General features: G+C 39.1%; 1 protein-coding gene across 1 annotated transcript in view; it reads left to right on the top strand.

Moving 5' to 3' along the window:
- LOC109199350 (nuclear factor 7, brain-like) overlaps window positions 1-1,174 on the top strand; it is a 55,323-nt gene extending 54,149 nt beyond the window's left edge. Inside the window, exon 3 of the mRNA XM_019354650.2 lies at window positions 829-1,174. Coding sequence (XP_019210195.1) covers window positions 829-1,046 — 218 coding nt within the window. The 3' untranslated portion in view covers window positions 1,047-1,174. The remainder of the gene's footprint in view (window positions 1-828) is intronic.
- Window positions 1,175-17,162: the final 15,988 nt, after the last annotated feature.

The following is a 17,162-nucleotide window of genomic DNA, read 5'->3' as shown; positions in this document are numbered from 1 at the left end:
AGATAAAAACTTGAAAAAAGAAAAAAATATATATACATATTTAAATCAGCAACATTGCATATCTCAGTTATATTCGTCTCACACGTTTACAATCCATTTCACTTTTATAGGTCTGAAACAAAGCGAACCCACCTTAACACCACCTGTGTTTGTGTGACGTTTACACATTACACTCCCACTGCTGCAGGATGACAGTTTAACTCAGGAATGAAACACAGCTGAATTACAGGTGAAGCAAGATTTATCAGAAATGTGTCATGAAGCTCCACCCTTCATCAAACAGACCCAAAAAAACCCCGTTTCTCTTTAGTTCTTCTTCAGTGAAAAGAGACATACAGACAATCAGACTGAGTTCAGACCAAACTAGCAGCTTCCTCTGAGAGAGAAAAGTGGAAAACTCCAACACTGCTGCCAGTGGCGGTCCAAGCCTGTTTGGCGCCCTGGGCGAACACCCCCCCCCCCCCCGGCTGGGCAACCTGACCTTCAACATCTGGAACAACATGAAGGACATGGTCTCCTACACTCCTCTCATTCTGGACCCAAACACTGCTTATCCAAACCTCATCCTGTCTGAAGATCTGACCAGTGTGAGAGGAGGAGGAGAGAGCCAGCAGCTTCCTGATAATCCAGAGAGGTTTGATATTTACAGAGCTGTCCTGGGCTCTGAGGGCTTTAACTCAGGGACTCACAGCTGGGATGTTGATGTTGGAGACAGTAAATGGTGGGGACTGGGTGCGTTAGCAGAGTATGTGCAGAGGAAGGGAGACATACTGTCTGGATTATGGAGAATAGGTTTCTTAGGTAAATACTCAGCACGCTCACCATCAGCTCCTCTCACTTCTCTCTCAGTCCAGAAGAACTTTCAGAGGATCAGAGTGAATCTGGACTGGAACAGAGGAAAGCTGTCGTTCTCTGATCCTGATACTAACACACACATACACACCTTCACACACACTTTCACTCACAGGATGTTTCCATTCATTAGCACTATTTCTGGTAAAGTGAAGGTGTTGCCATTGAAGGTTCAGTGTCAGTGGAGCAGATGAGTTGAGGATGATGATGTTTCTAATGTTGTTTCCTGTCAGTGAAGCTGTTAAACTGCAGCTGTCCTCCTGCTGCCTCGTTGTTCCAAAGCTCTTTGTTTCTCTTTTAGTTCTCACTGTTTCTTTCTGTTTCTGCTGTCCACCTTTTCACATGGAAAATCATTTCACTGTTTCTCACTGAATGACTCCCCAAACTAGATTTGAAATTCTATCAAGTTTCTAATCATTACAAGTGATTCATGTTTCTATTTGATGTGTGTAAATGGAGATGATTTAGTTTGCTGGGATATGGACTGACATGTGTTGAATGGGAGGAGCAGTTTGTTGTTGTCTTCTTGTCTGTTTATGACAACAATAAATATATTGTTGAAACAATGATTCATGTTTAACTCCATATATGAAATGTTTCTGATCTTTGAATTCTGTTTGATTAAAGACTTTCTTCATGACACAAATGAGATTTCAGTGTATTAATAGAACTAAATAAGCTCAGAGTTGAAAGGCTGGAGTATTATGTACGTGCTTCACTGTCAGTATCTTCAGGGGGATTCAAAGGGAAACATCAAACTGCTGTAATGAGATAAACTAGTTGGGCTGAACACACTTATCTGTAGTTTGTCTCCATCCAGGATCATCAGAATATAATGAACATGTGTGAAGAGCCAAAAAATGCTGCTCCCCTCTCAGCATGATGAGCTCCAGCCTTTGTTAACAGGACAACAGGAAACATGAGACAACTTTCAGAGACAGTAACCAACTGTGGCCACAAGATGGCAGCAGCTGATCTGAGATCCTTTATTGGACAGAACGACTCTGTGACGTCATCAGAGAGACGGCCTTCACTTTGATAGATCTGACGTCATGTCTGCACTGCCTGCCTTGTTTGTCCTGAGCACCTATATGTGAATGTAAGGAGAGAGAGCAACACCACAGTGGATTAAAGCTGCAGGTGATGATCACACACACCTCAAAGTTTTGAAAACCCAACTGAAGACTAAGGAGCGCTGACTGTTCTCCACGGTCACTAGACCTCAAACCCACTGAACATTTAAACTCTGAGCTTATCCACCATTTTAGCTCATGATTTAAACCTTTGACCACACATTTCAATCTAAAAATCAAAGTCTTACTGTCCATTTACCGTTTGTTTTTTATGGTTATCGATCGGCCTTAATAAACACCTAGATTTAAATTTGTCTCCATCTCTCAGCATTTGGACCTCTGCTAAACGTGATCTGCATCCCACAGCGTTGAAGGGTTAAGGGCCAGCCATAAGGGGTTCAGCATCCAGGGTAACGGTGACACTGAGACGGTCGATGGTGATGACAGAGACCGTGAAGGAAGCATGAGCGGCAGGATGTGTAGGACGGCAGGGAAAGAAACGATAAAGAAGGAGAGCAAGAAGCCAACAATACATGAACTGAGGCGACAATGTCACTATAGTAATCTTATCATTGCATTTGGGAATATTTCATGTTGCATGTTACTTTCTGGGATATTAGATGACTTTGAGTGACAGAGAAAGGAGACCGAACAGAAACGATGACACACCAGTGAGTTACCAGTGATGAACACGGAGTGCTGAAAGTGGCTATTGGAGAGTAGGAGGGGAAGAATAGGCCGCTGATGGAGAGCAACGACATTAAAGAATATAAAATAAACTCCATATGGACATGAGAAGTCATAAACAATACACCTATAACGGTTTTAGAGACGCTATATCTGTATTATCCACTTAGCTGTAATACATCACAGCCATAATGTCTCAGATATAGAGGTTGAAGAATACAGTGTAGATGTCCATGTGGAGTATCAGTCAATTACTCATGAAATCATTATAACCAGCATGTAGTGCTGAAAGGGATTAATGAGAGACCAGCTGTGGCTGTTTTAATAAGATGTGCTGAACAGCTATTTCAAGGTAAAGAGGATAAATAAATAAAAACAACAGAATAAAACAGATTTTTTTAAAAAGCCATAAGAACCAGTAAAAACTTTACGCATGGAACCTCCAAAAGTTGATTCTGTTCATCTGGACGTAGCGTTTTCAGTGGGAGAAACGTTTCGTCAGTCATCCAAGTGACTTCTTCACTCTCAGCTGACTGCAGGTTTCCCCAATCTTATAAACAGTACATTTGCATAATGATTGCAACCAGCACCACTGAAAGAACAATGGGCTGTGAGGTCAGTTCCTTGATCATAATTATGCAAATTCTCATGACCACTGATCAATGGCCATGAGTACCATTCACAGAGAGTTGGGGAATGGCTGCAATCACAGCATTGTAAGATGGCGAAAGATGTACCCTTAGGCCCCCTCCTCGATTCAGAGATGGTCTTTCCCTTTTCACGTAAATGGCCTCCTTGACTCTGCGCTCAAACCAGCATTCCTCCCTGTCCAAGATGTGTACATCCTCATCATTGAGAGAGTGTCTACTGGCCCCTAGGTGTAAATAGACTGCAGAGTCCTGGCCTGACGAGGTAGCTCTTTAGTTTAGTTGTTAAGAAACGGGAGGAAGTTTTAGGAGCGATGATGGTGTTTTGTGACGTGAGAGATTTGCAATGTTTAGCGCAAATCTTGTGTAGTTAGTGTGTAGTGTAGTCAATAGTTTTGTTGTGTGTGTCAGAACAATGAGGCGACTGCTGAATGTTACAGGTGTTACAGGAGTGATACATTTCCTGTTGTCAGGCCTGCAGGTATCAGGCTGTTGTTCTCCTTTATCTCATAGTGGACAGAAATTATTTTTTGGAGTGGCATCAGATTTGATGCAGAACAGCTGATTGTTCTGTAAATATTTTGAAATGTTTGTTTAAAAAAACCGCCTTGGCTGCATTTTTAGGTAAAGAGCTGCAAAAAACTTCGTTGTCAGAGTTTTTTTTTTTTTAAAAAAGAAAAAAGTTGTGTTTTCAAAATTGGAGTTCAAGTTATTTTTACTTCCAATAGTGTTAACATACTACACAGGTCATGAACAAGATTTTTTTTTAAATTTTCATTGTAAGTGGGCTAAAGCAGTTAATTAAAAGTAGTCTAACAGAAATGTAAATGCTGTAATTTTATTATTTTAATAAACATGTAACTTGGATGGATTCGACGCTGGCGTGACCACAGTGCACACGTCTAATGTCGCTCACAGTGGTCCAAGGGGTCGCTCAGGGAGTTTGTGTGTTCGCTCAGACACATGAAAAATTAGAGGAACATTGCTCCTGACACATACGGGATCACTACAGGTTTTTGCTTAGGCAGGTTTTCCTTCTCTCCTGGATTGGCTGGAGCTTTCTTTTGGCGCCTTCCCAGCTTTGACAAAAGTCCAACTGGGATAACCACATTTACTCAGGGCCTTCTTGATGTGCTGTTCTTCCGCTTCCCTGGCCGATGTTTCTGTGGGGATGGTGTTTGCTTTGTGTTGTAGGTCTTGATGACACCTAGTTAGGCATGGAATAAAGACACGTCGGATAGGGTGAACAAGTGGGTTTTTAACTTAGCTTTGAAAACCTCCACCGAGCATGCCTGCCTAATATCTTAAGGGAGGTTGTTCCACAAAGATGGGGCATTAAAAGAAAAGGCACGCTTTAATAGCTTTTGCTCTGGTTTTAGGAACTTTCAGGAGTCCAGTATCCTGGGATCAGAGAGTATGGGATGGAACATAGAGGTGCAAAAGGTCAAAGAGATATGAAGGCACCTGACCCTTGTAGGTAGGGGTGAGCTTAAAAAAAATTGATTTCCTCGATTCAATTTTGGTTTGAAAAATGCGATATTGGTTCATGAAATCCTGAATCAACATTTAAATATAAATGTATTTTGCCAGAAATCTCAGGTTAAAAGTCATCTTTTGTATTTTTGAAGATGAATTATGAGTTCGTCTTTACTCAACCATGAAGCGCAACCAGCAAAGAGCTCAGTGTTTCAAGTGTAAAGTATGCACTGTGATAAATGCTAAAGTTTTATATTGTGACTCTTAGTGACTTGAGAATCCTTCAGTGGGTGATGAAAAATGATGTCACTGTCACTGAAAATCATTTACTTTCATTCTGTTATAACTTTTGTTAACCACAAATATTTCTTCATACAGTGTTTTGTGTGTTTGAAATGCTCATCCATCCACCCATCCTTCCATCCAGTTCTGAGCCACCATCCAAGTAGTTCAGTGCTGTGACGTCAGTATAAGACAGGTACTAATGTATGCAGCAGGCTGCTCTGTATGTTTTATGAATCTGTTGTTGTAAGCACCATCTTCTTTGCTGTGCCGTGCTGGGGTGCAGGCTTTAAAGCAAAGGACGCAAACAGACTGAACAAGCTCATCAGGAAGGCCGAGTCTGTCGTTGGCATAAAGCTCCTTAGCACAGTGGGAGCAATAGTGAGCAGTATGCAGCTGTATTGGTTGATGCTTAGACACCTGCACTAACAGATGCATTACTATCCCACCCAAAAAATAACAACTCCCCTGGCACACTGACAGAGTCCCATCAGTGAAGATCATTGCAAATGAACACTGCCCTACTCACCACCCCCACTATCAGCATCACTGAAATCCAGTGTTGGGACTAACGCGTTATTAAGTAACGCATTACAGTAACTACGTTATTATTGTGGTAGCAAGCACGGTAACTAGTTATTATGCCAAAACCAGGAACGCGTTACTCGTTACTGGGATTTAAATAGCCTGTTATTCATTACTTCGTGTGGTGGCGAAGCGGCCGCCGGTCCGCGTGTCAGGTGAACTGAACTTCAGGTAAGAAGTTATGACCTGCAGTCTATCGGAGTCAGATATAAACCAAGTTTAGGTGGAGTTTATTTTCGTTATGCTGACTTTTTCGTACTGCGTACTAGCTAGCATGATGAAGCTTCTATACAGCTGGGTGGGTGCTATGTTACTGATGCTGAACTTTACTTTGTTCATACGGTTAATTATTAGAGTTGCCAACCGTCCCGTAAAAAACAGAATCGTCTCGTATTCAGAGAAAATATTACGCGTTTCGTACTGAGGTGAAAAGGAACAGTTTGTCCCGGATTTCAGCTACAATGAAAAAGACACAAAGGAGCTGCACAGCTGCCTCTTCTTCTCTCATTCTCTCCCTCTCCTGTTTCTACTTTAATTATGAAACTGATCAATGATCAGCTGATCGGCTTTTCTCTCTTGTTTATTTATCGCCCACTTTGCGCCAGAAAGAGGAAACCAGCGGATGTCGCGTTAAACAACAGCAGCACGTTTAAGCTTGATCAGCTGTTGTTAGAATTTATTTAATATTAATTTCTAGTATCAGCTGATGTTTGCTGGAGCCACAGCTGTAAAGCTGCTGGTCATGATATCGGTTTGGTTATCTGGTGAGAGGGAAACATGCAGATGAAACCAGGAGATGTCCTTACTGAATCATCAGAGCTGAACAGGTGATGGAGAAACAGGTTTACCTTTTAGGTGACATGAATGAGTTGAAGGGAAGTTATGAACTGTTTCTGAGAGACAAATAACACCAGGATCCTTTTCTAAGTAGCTGACAGCTGGTAACTGTGCAGGGGCGGGTCTAGCAAAGTGTTGCCAGGGGGCAGGTAGGGCATTAACAGGGAAAGGGGGGCACAAGGATACACAATACCTTTCTTTCTTTTTCTCATTTAAAATGTCTCGCTTTTAAAAAATAATTATCTGAGTCTTACAACAAACAATTGATAGATTGATACATATATACCATCAGAACAGTGTACATCACTGTCACAACAGTGTTTATTTTCATTCAAAGGCTTTATGATTTTTCCTATAATGGTGGGCCGGTCTCTAGTCAAAATGCCCGGGACGATTTTTTTGTCCCAGTCCAGCCCTGTATGCAGCTCATCTGCAGTCTGGTGTTACCTACATCTTCCTATTCAGAAGGCAGAATTTCCGAGTTCTGAGTACAATCAAAAGCACCACGACTGCAGTTTTTGTGTTGGATGTAAAAAGCAGGCTAGAATCATGTGGCGGTCAACGATGGTCCAGGCGTGGAATTTCTCTCGTGGAAATGTGCACATTATTTTTTCCTTTCTATTGGTAGGTGGCACAGTGCACTTGTAGCAAGTAAGCAAGCTAGAAGACTGGCAGTCTGGCTGGGTATCCAGTTACGGAAGCAACACATTAACAAGAGAATTCTGAGTAAAACCAAAGTTACTTTCCCTAGTAACTAGTTACTTTGAAAGTAATGAGTAACTTGAAGTAACTGAGTTACATTACTAGTTACTTCTATGAAAAGTAACTAAGTTACTAATTTAAAGTAACTTACCCAACACTGCTGAAATCACTGAGCTTGTGTTTGCCACTGCTACAACGGTCTAACACTAAGATCAAGGAAGCATTTGATCAAAATCAGGGAAGCCCAGAAGGATGTTAGTCAGCTAACTGAGGTGCAGAATAGTCCTTGTGAATACAATACAATAAGATGTCCATAACTGAACCTCTAGAAACTACCAAACTGGTAAATGAATTAAATATATTTATATGGTGCCAGTTTACAAGAGCAGTCATGTGGAGGTGCTTTGATTATTAAAGCTTTAATCTTACCCATCTAGCAGTACTAATAAGTGCCTGGGATTTCTGAAATGACCCTAATCTCACTGAAACTTGCTGCTTTCAGGAACCATTGGAACGGTTTCAGGTGTTACATCTGTTTAAAAACAGTTGGACGATTCCTGTCTAAAGCCAGCGACTGGTTAGGATTTAGAGGCTTAAGCATTCCCATCCCTGAGGTTCACTAACAAACTTTACAGTTCTCTGAATCATGGAGACAAGTGACAAACACAAACTCCATAATCCTTGCGCACTTGTTTCTACTAACAACGTCTTTTCCTGGAACCACATCTGAGCTTATATGCTTTGTTTTCCCTATTTAAAAGCTTGATTTTCCTAATGATTTGCATGTTGGTGAAGTAAGATCGTCTTTGTGAAAACTTGCTTATGTTTCTTTAAGCATCGTCACTTACAGAATCCCTGGTTGTAAACGAGCATAGCTATTAACATGTAACCGAGGACAAAGGTACGAATAAAAGGGGCAAAGTAATAAATTGATAATTTATTTATTACATTAATTAAACATACATTTTCCCAGTTATTTCCAGACAGGACTTACAACACATCCTGCTGATATCCCAGGTGCACATGAGACTTACCAAACAAATGGCGCGAAAAATAACACGACACTTCAAACCATCAGACCCTGCTTAGAGACACTGCAATCAATTTACCTGTGGGCTGCAAACAGTTCAGGTCTCAGCACAGCTGGGAATCAGCGCTATGCATGACCTGCAATGTGGGATATAAAGGTAAGTGGCACAAACAAATAAACAAAAAAACAAAAAGAGAGGTTAGTCCGCCCTCACATAACTCACTCTCAATCATTAACCGCCTTTACGGCTGGACGGACTAACCAAAACAAAATTACAAATCAATCAAAAGAATGAAAAAAGGACAGCAGAGACAGCACAACAACAGCTGAAAAACACAAACAACATTATCGATTAAAATGTTACCCAATAAAATATCAGTTTTATTAAACCATTCAAAATCACAAAACTAAAACAAACACTCAGTATACCTACAATATTGATCGGCTTCCCTGTGCGCAGTTGATCTAGAGCTTGATCAATTCTTCCATTAAAACTCGTGGTCACACTAAAAAAGTCCAACAACACGCATTAAAAATGGGCATCTACAATAATTTATGACCCATACAAAATGGCAAAAGTCTCTTACCCAACAATACACCCACTAGCACCAGAGTGAGTTAAATCGCCTCTGGAATTTCCCACAGAAGAGCGCTGACCTCACACCCACTACCTTTTCAAAGCTCCTCTGCCAATCACCTGGCAGAGAGCAGCAAACTGCCAGGTGACACTTGTTACAAACACATGACAAAAAATACCAATATATTTAATTTTGGGAGTGACACCACCTGTAGTTGTTTTATTGTCAATGAAAGCCTTTGAAACATGTTAAATAAAAGTGTAACCCTTTGGTACCTTAAGTCTTAATAGGTAATAGAATAGAATACTTAATAGCTTACTTACAACTGGGCTACACTGCCCATGAGGCTACATTCTTTAGGGCTATGCCTATAACACTCTTCCTATTGCCTTCATATTCAATAATTTTTTGAATAATAATTTTCAAAAATATTTTGTCATGTCATTATGCAGGCCACAAGTAGAGGTGACCCAGATTGAGACAGGCATTAGAGCCTCTTAATGTGTGTTTTGTTTGGGTTTCCACCGGCGTGGAATTACCAGAAATAGAGAGGACACAGTCTAAGATATGAAATCGGAAAAGGCCGCCGTGTAATCCCTTTATTTCAACAAAGTAACTGTATTCTGAATACCACCTTTTTAAATGGCAACTGTAATGGAATACAGTTACTCATATTTTGTATTTTAAATACGTAAAGCCGGTACATGTATTCCGTTACTCCCCAACACTGCTGGTCTGAAGTTTGTACCCTTGTACTTAATCCAGGATGGCAAAAACACTTCTGTGAAAACAGAAATTCCCTTAAATCCACTTGCCACTTTTTCAAAATCATCTACAGCACCAAGCAGTCTGGTGCTTCCTGACCCAACTTCAAGGTCATGAGAGACCATCTGGCCAGAAAGAAGAGTGTAGCGCTTGATTATTTGATGTCTGTAGACTTCGGTTTTACAAATATTCTGAAAGTTAGAATTCACATGACTAACTTGTTTTAAAAAAAAATCCATGTTTCACCTCAAAGCACATGGACCAGAAAAGAACTACCTGCCCCAATTTTCTGATGGCTCCAGGATGATGTAGCATTCAAGTGTCTATTAGGAAAGAGTTAAAGTTAAAATATTTTTAAAGAGTTTAATTTCTATTGTTTGTCCATTTATTTAGTCAAATTACTTATTGAATTATTAAGTTACTTTTCAGACACAGTAATTAGATAAGTATTTAAAATAAAATATTGATTAAGTAATTAGTAATTAATTACTTTTTTAAAGTAACTTATCCAACACTGCCAATAACCAAACAAATCATAATATCTCATTCTTATAATGAATTTCATTCAAAATAAGTTATAGAAAAACATTCACATCGGTCCCATCAAAGTGAAGTAAATTAGCAATAAAGCTATTAAACACCATTCAAGGTCAATCAAATATCTACAAAACAGATTTAACTGTAGGTGTTGCGCAACAAGTTCAATAATCTAAAAGGATAAGGTATCAATTCAAAAGTCCCATAGGCCGTTTTGGCATTAAATCAGAAAAGTAACAAAAAAAACATCCAAAATGGACAAAACTACAAAAATTGAATCACTCACTCAACAATTGAAACTTTAATTTAACATTCGACCAAAAAAAACAACAAGATTCACTCAATAAAACCAGTTATTGCACTTAATTGTCACTAGCCTAGTGTTAGCTTACCGGCGTTTAGAATGCGCGACCACGGCTCCGCATTTTCATTAACTGTAACAAACCAAACAAAGTAAATAACTCACCGTTGAATGGATCGAGAGAGGGTATGAAGTTGAATGAATCGACCGGGTTATTGCACGCTATCAATCGATATGGAGTCCGTAATTTGTCAATATCTGACAAGCATGCCAACCACAGAGACAGCAGCAGCGATGAGAGCAGTGGACATGCAGCAGATTGACCCGGAACTTATACAGAGTTCATTCTCGCCACAACAAAGGGATTTCTGGAAGTGGGGTCAAATGTTCCCTTGGTGGCACTACCAAAGTGTTACTGCCTGCAGATAGATACACGTGCATAAGTGAAGCCTGGCATATTACATCATGGCTGGACCACTGTATCTGTACAGCTGATGGACATGCAGGTTTAGAAAACATGGCTATTAGGTATGCGGTAACTGTGTCAGACCATATAGCTTTTGTTTTTACTGTGAATGTGGAACAAATGCCGGCAACAACTGGAAATAATATTGCTAATATTGCTACCAAGAGGGAAGAGGTGAATGCTCTTAATAATTGTAAAACATCCACCATTAACTGTTGAAGGTGTTTCTGGGGCAGATAACATTGCAGCATTTTGGAGACAGCATTACAGTGCATTGTTTAACTGTTTAAAAAAGTGAACCATATGAGGACAATTCTGATATAAGTGATGAAACAATAGTGTAAGGACACATGAAGTATATGAAGCCATTCATAGGTTATCTGATAGTAAAGCTTTTGGTTTGGATCACATCACTGCAGAACATTTAAAACATGTTAGTTTAAGGCTAGCTCCTCATCTAGTGCTCTGCTTCACTGGGTTTATGATTCATGGCATATTACCAGACTCAATGCTGTGCATTTTACTTGTACCAGTAATGAAGGATACTTATCACTGGCTTCCTGTTCTTCCACTTGTTCCCTGAACGTCTTTGCTGGTCGACTTGTGTTCCTCCTCGATGGAAACGCCGCAGGAGGCTGAGAAAACAGGTAGACATATCAATTAGGTTTAGAAACTATGCACTTCCTCGACAGCGGGTCCACAGTCCTTCTGTCCTTGGATGATGAAGCTGGTCAGGGCGGAGGTCTTGCATCTGTTTGTAAAAACAGTTTCTAAATGCCGACAGCTCACTGCTAATATTAATCACAGCTTTAAACTACTATTATTTCTGATGGATCTACATTCTCCTGTGCTGTGTGCACTTCTTTATCAACCTCCCAAGTTTTGCGCCCTTTTTATCTGGAATCATACCAAGATTTGACAGCGTTCTAATTCTTGTGGATTTTAAATTTCATGTTTGCTGCCCCACAAAACCTCTTGTGAAAGACTTCCTGAATCATGCGGACTCTTTTAATCTTGTTCAGTCAGTCAGGGGTTCCACCGATGAGCATGGACATACTTTGGATTTAGTTTTATCTTGTGGTCTGAAATTATTAAACATACAAATCTGTAATTTAAACTTTTCTGATCATGTCTGTCATAATTCTAATTTCTACTCCATGTCCGCATCATGTCTACTGCTACTGCTGGACATTTTTTCTGCTATTTATCAGAATATTAGTGCCCATCCCTTGGACAATCACCCCATTGAGCTGAGTGCTGATCATCTGATTACTTTGTTCAGTGCGGCTTGTTGAAATATTCTTGATACTGTTGCTCCTTTTAAAACTAAACGTGTCAAACCCAAAACAGATACCTGGCTAAACAATGTCACGTGGGCCCTCAAAAGGATTTACAGAAAAGTCTAAGGAGCTTGCAAAGAAAAGCGTCTGAACTTCTTTAAGTAACGTAAAGAAGTCAAGATGCGTTTCTTACCTTGGAAAGGGTTAGGTTATCCTTCACTGCTCACATTAACGCTGTGGATAAAAACATAAAGTTCAGCAGGGAAGACACAAATTGAAGAGAATGGAAACCTCAGCATTGAAGTTGACTGGAAGCCCACACACACTGACCAGCACCTCCTCTTTGGCTCCCACCACCCTCTGGAACACAATCTTGGAGTAATTTGGACCCTACAACACCGGCCAGAAAATGTTCCCTCTAAGCCTGAAGAGAAAAAGAGGGAGAATCAGAAAAGACAAACGCAACACCATTGTCATCCACTATGTAGCCGGTGTATCTGAAAAACTCAGGAGAGTCTTCTCCAACCACGACATCCCAGTGTACTTCAGACCCAGAAACACACTCAGACAGAAACTGGTTCACCCGAAAGACAAAACTCCTAAACACAAACTTAACAATGTGGTGTATGCTGTACAGTGCAGCGAGGAATGCCCAGACCTCTACATTGGAGAGACCAAACAGCCACTTCGCAAACACATGGCACAGCATAGAAGAGCCACCTCCACAGGACAAGACTCAGCAGTCCATCTGCATCTTAAGGACAAAGGTCACTCTTTCGAGGATGCCAATGTTCACATTTTGGACAGAGAGGACAGATGGTTTGAAAGAGGAGTAAAAGAAGCCATTTATGTCCACTGTGAGTGACCATCTTTGAACAGAGGCGGTGGCTTACAACACCAACTGTCTGCCATCTATAATGCAGTTCTGAGATCCCTTCCCAGACGCCTTAACGCCAACTCACATCCTGGGCCATCTGACCTCAGGAAATCACATGATAGGGTGGGGTTAGTTTTCACAATGAGCTCACCCGAAACCTTGGCTGATTGTGATCTACACCCGTCTTCACATCTTGGCTCGTGTGTTTAGGTGGTGCAGGGGTGTCTGGAGAACTTCAAGACATGTCGAGGAGGTAATTTAACCATTTAAATCAGCTGTGTTGGATCAAGGACACATCTAAAACCTGCAGGACACTGGCCCTCGAGGCCTGGAGTTCGACACCTGTGAGGTAGAGGATCATTAGGGGGTCCATTGTCTCTCTTGGAGGAATACTCCCACAGGGCTTAAATCTGGGACTCTCCCCCATTTGACCCTAGAAATGAAGAAGCTTCTCGAATGAGAGGTGAAATGTCTTCAAGCAACTTAAAAAAAGTCCAGATGCTTTTCTTTCCAAGCTCCTTAGACTGATGTTAACGTGGCATCGTTACTGTCACCCTATTTGCTCAAACAATTAAAAAGAGGTGTCAGTCAAGCAAATTGGCCAAAAAAACAGAAGTTACAGCCCCTCAGAGTTTAAAGGGCCACAGGCCAGTTAAACGCCCCATACACACGGCATAAAAGGCCTATTGCCATGTGAATGTGTGGTTCATTCTTCAAAAATATTAAAAAACAAGCATTTTTAGGCCCGTGTTCCAATCTCAGTAACTTTGACACAGTAATATCTGCTGCAATATTTACACCTGATGAAATTTCACAAGTGCTAGCTTTATTTTGATACCAAGATCGTATACACAGGGTATGTAATAAATTTGGGGCATTTCATTTTCGAGCAGAAAGCTCAGAAATCCCTTTGGGGCTTAACAGGTTAAGATATATTGGCAAACTTAGGACTATTGTCTCCAAAGGCAAACTGGAGATGCTTGTCCATGACTTTATCTCCTCCCGATTAGATTATTGCAACGCACTCTTTTCCTGTCTGTCAAAAGCTTCTTTAAATCACCTTCAAGTGGTCCAAAATGCCTCAGCAAGGCTTTTAACCCACAATCATAAATTCTCCCATATTGCTCCCATGTTAGAATCCTTGCACTGGCTTCCACTTGGGTACAGATATCAGTTTAAAATCCTCACTTTTTGCATTTATGTCTTGCTATCAGACTCCTGAACAGCTGACCTACCTCAACTAAAATTTTCCACATCAGGTCACTTTGCACATTGAGCTCCTTTGTACGTCCATCTACATTGACATCTGCATACCACACTTGTCTTCACTTACTTATTTGTACTTATTTATCTTATACTTGAAACCCATCTATTTAGACAGGTATTTGGGCAATGTTCATGTGTAATGTGTTGGTTTTTTATATGCTTTTATATTCCCTTAATATTGTTAGATTGTTTTGTTTGATATACTTTTATATTCCCATGTGAAGCTCTTTGTAATAGCTTCCTGTCTTAAAAAGTGCTATATAAATACATTTTACTTACATACTTACTTAAAATAAGCCAGCGACAGGTTAGGCTGTATAGGGTTAAGTGTTGCCATCACTTAGGTTTGCTGAGGATTTTTATAGACAATGGAGAAAAAAGCTTCAGTGTGGATATGGATCCTTATTCACTTGGCTGGTGTTTAAAATTTTTCAGAATAAGCACTTCTAATGGTGCTTTGTACATTTGAGACACATTTAGACAATACATGTACCATATCTAACACCATGCAATCAGTCCCTCTACTTTAAAAATGACATTTCTTTACCAGGGTAAAAAGGAATTGCCTCCTAATAAACTGTACAGTGCCCTGAATGAAAAGAACAGACTCCATAATCCTTCTTCACTTCTTGCTGCTAACACCTATGTTGTCTTTTCCTGGAACCACATCTGAGTTTATTTGCTTATTTTTTTTGTTCCTGTTTTAACAGCTTGATTTTCCTAATGATTTGCATGTTGGTGAAATAGATTCACCTTTGTGTAACCTTGCTTCTGCTTCTTTAAGCATCGAGGCACGCCATTTACCGAATTTTTGGTTTTAAAGAAGCATAGGTCACATGACCAAAAATACTACTATAGTGGTATTATTTAGTTTTGGGAGTGGCACCACATCCAGAACTACATGTTGTTGTTTTTTTGTCAATAAAAGTCTTTGAAACATGATCATTATAAAATGCTTTGTTGGTCAGTATATCACAGAAACATGTTAAATAAAAGTTTAACACTTTGGTGCCACTGCCAAACCTTTTGATGATTGTAGACTCACAAAACCAGTTGCCCTACAGGTTTTAGAGAACAAATCTACACGTCCACTTTTTGAAAATGACAGATAGGCCCACTTGAATATATCAAACATTTACATATACAGTATTCAGTTTGAAGCTTTAAATTGAAACATTTTCATGTTCAGCAAATCTTTGTAAGATCTCTAATTAGAGATGGTTAGGTGATAATCAGTAAACTGATCCGAACTCAGAACATACAATAATAGTTTAGAATGTATGTTTCTACAGAAAGTTCACTCCCTTCTGGTTTCCTCATTTGACAGTAAAATATATGAAAAGAACAAACAAAGACCTTCTTAAAAGTCAGCTTCAGTCCACAGATGCAAAGATAAGCTGTCAGGTAAGTTATCCATCATTAATTCTAAACTTATATTCTTGTGTATGTTTATATTGTATCCATTACTCTAAAAGTTATTAAATTATTATTTTAACCGTTTTTTAAAAGACGCAATAGATTTTAAATATTCAAAAAGTATTGGATATAATTATTTTGGATATGCATATAAACAATCTACTAAGCAACTTATAAGACTGCAGTTAAGAAACCTTAAATGGTAAAAATCTTTGATCATAAATATGGCACAGTAATCATAATAACTATATTTATTTATCATTTTTTTGTTGTTGTTGGGGGTTTTTTTGGGGGGGGGAGGGGGGTTTGTATCAAAAAATCCAAATAAAGACATTAAATAAATAAATAAATAATAATCATGATAACTATATCTGTTATACAGAAGCAAAGAATGGAAGAAACCTGTTTACTGCTCATCCTGCTGCTCTCAGGTCAGTGATATTAATATCTTAAACATTTGAACTATAACTTATAAACACACAGAGACAGATTGATGTCATTTGGGTAATCAGATTACATATACAGTTTTTTTTAAAATGTATTTATCAACACACCAACCACAAGAACATTTAGAAAATCGTACCACAAGACCTGCATTCATTTTAAAACATCTTCCTTTTTTAATATTTGGATTTTGATTCATTGAATGACTTTTTGTTGTTATTTCTGTGGTATCTATTGAACCAACTAGTTTTTCATGTTTTGGCTCCTGATACACGGCAATTCCCCAGCTGTGGCAATAAATAAGATATTTTTTTCCTTCTACTTATTTTCCTCCTCATTCTTATTATTACTATTATTAACAACAAGCCAGTGTATTCCTAGTGCCGGTCCTAAGCCCAGATAAAATGGGAAGACTTTCTTCAGTTGCTCGCAGGTTCTTGCACTACATTATCCACTACAAAGTTTAACAAATAATTTTTGTTGTTTTTGTTTTTGTTTCTGTTTTGAAACATCACATAAACATTTTATAAGCAATTTATGACAAAAAAAATTACTAGAGCATTTCAAAAAGCATGTATCGTCTGCAAGCTTAAATAAGCGTAAATAGTCAACTGAATTTTTTTGCTTAGCTTTTTAATGCTTTAAATGTATTTCTTCTAAAAAAAACCCCAACTAGTGAGGTAATTTTCAGTCACATTACTAATTAAAAAAAGACCAGGAGTAATTGTTAGATAAGTGACACGAGATGGTTAAAGCAAAGAAAAGAGGAATATGTTGCTGGTCTGCTAAGTCAAAACCAGGATAATATAAATCCAGTATCATTATTATTATTATTAGTATTATTATTATTATTATTATTATTATTATTCATTCTTATCATTATATAACAAAAAACAATTGTACAGAGAAGAGCCAGCCACCTCTGTAGAGTGGTTTTCATAGGTCAGTTAATTTTGAACTAAGTTAATCAGATATGTTTTTCTGAAAGCTAGGAGGTAAGTTTTATTTCCCGTAAAGTGAGGTGATAAATATGAACGGTCTTTGGATAAATAGTACTGTGA

This window comes from Oreochromis niloticus, linkage group LG3 (genome assembly GCF_001858045.2).
Source record: "Oreochromis niloticus isolate F11D_XX linkage group LG3, O_niloticus_UMD_NMBU, whole genome shotgun sequence".
Lineage (NCBI taxonomy): Eukaryota > Metazoa > Chordata > Actinopteri > Cichliformes > Cichlidae > Oreochromis > Oreochromis niloticus.
The sequence above is the reverse complement of the archived record's forward strand: the minus strand, read 5'-3'. Positions and strand labels throughout refer to the sequence as shown.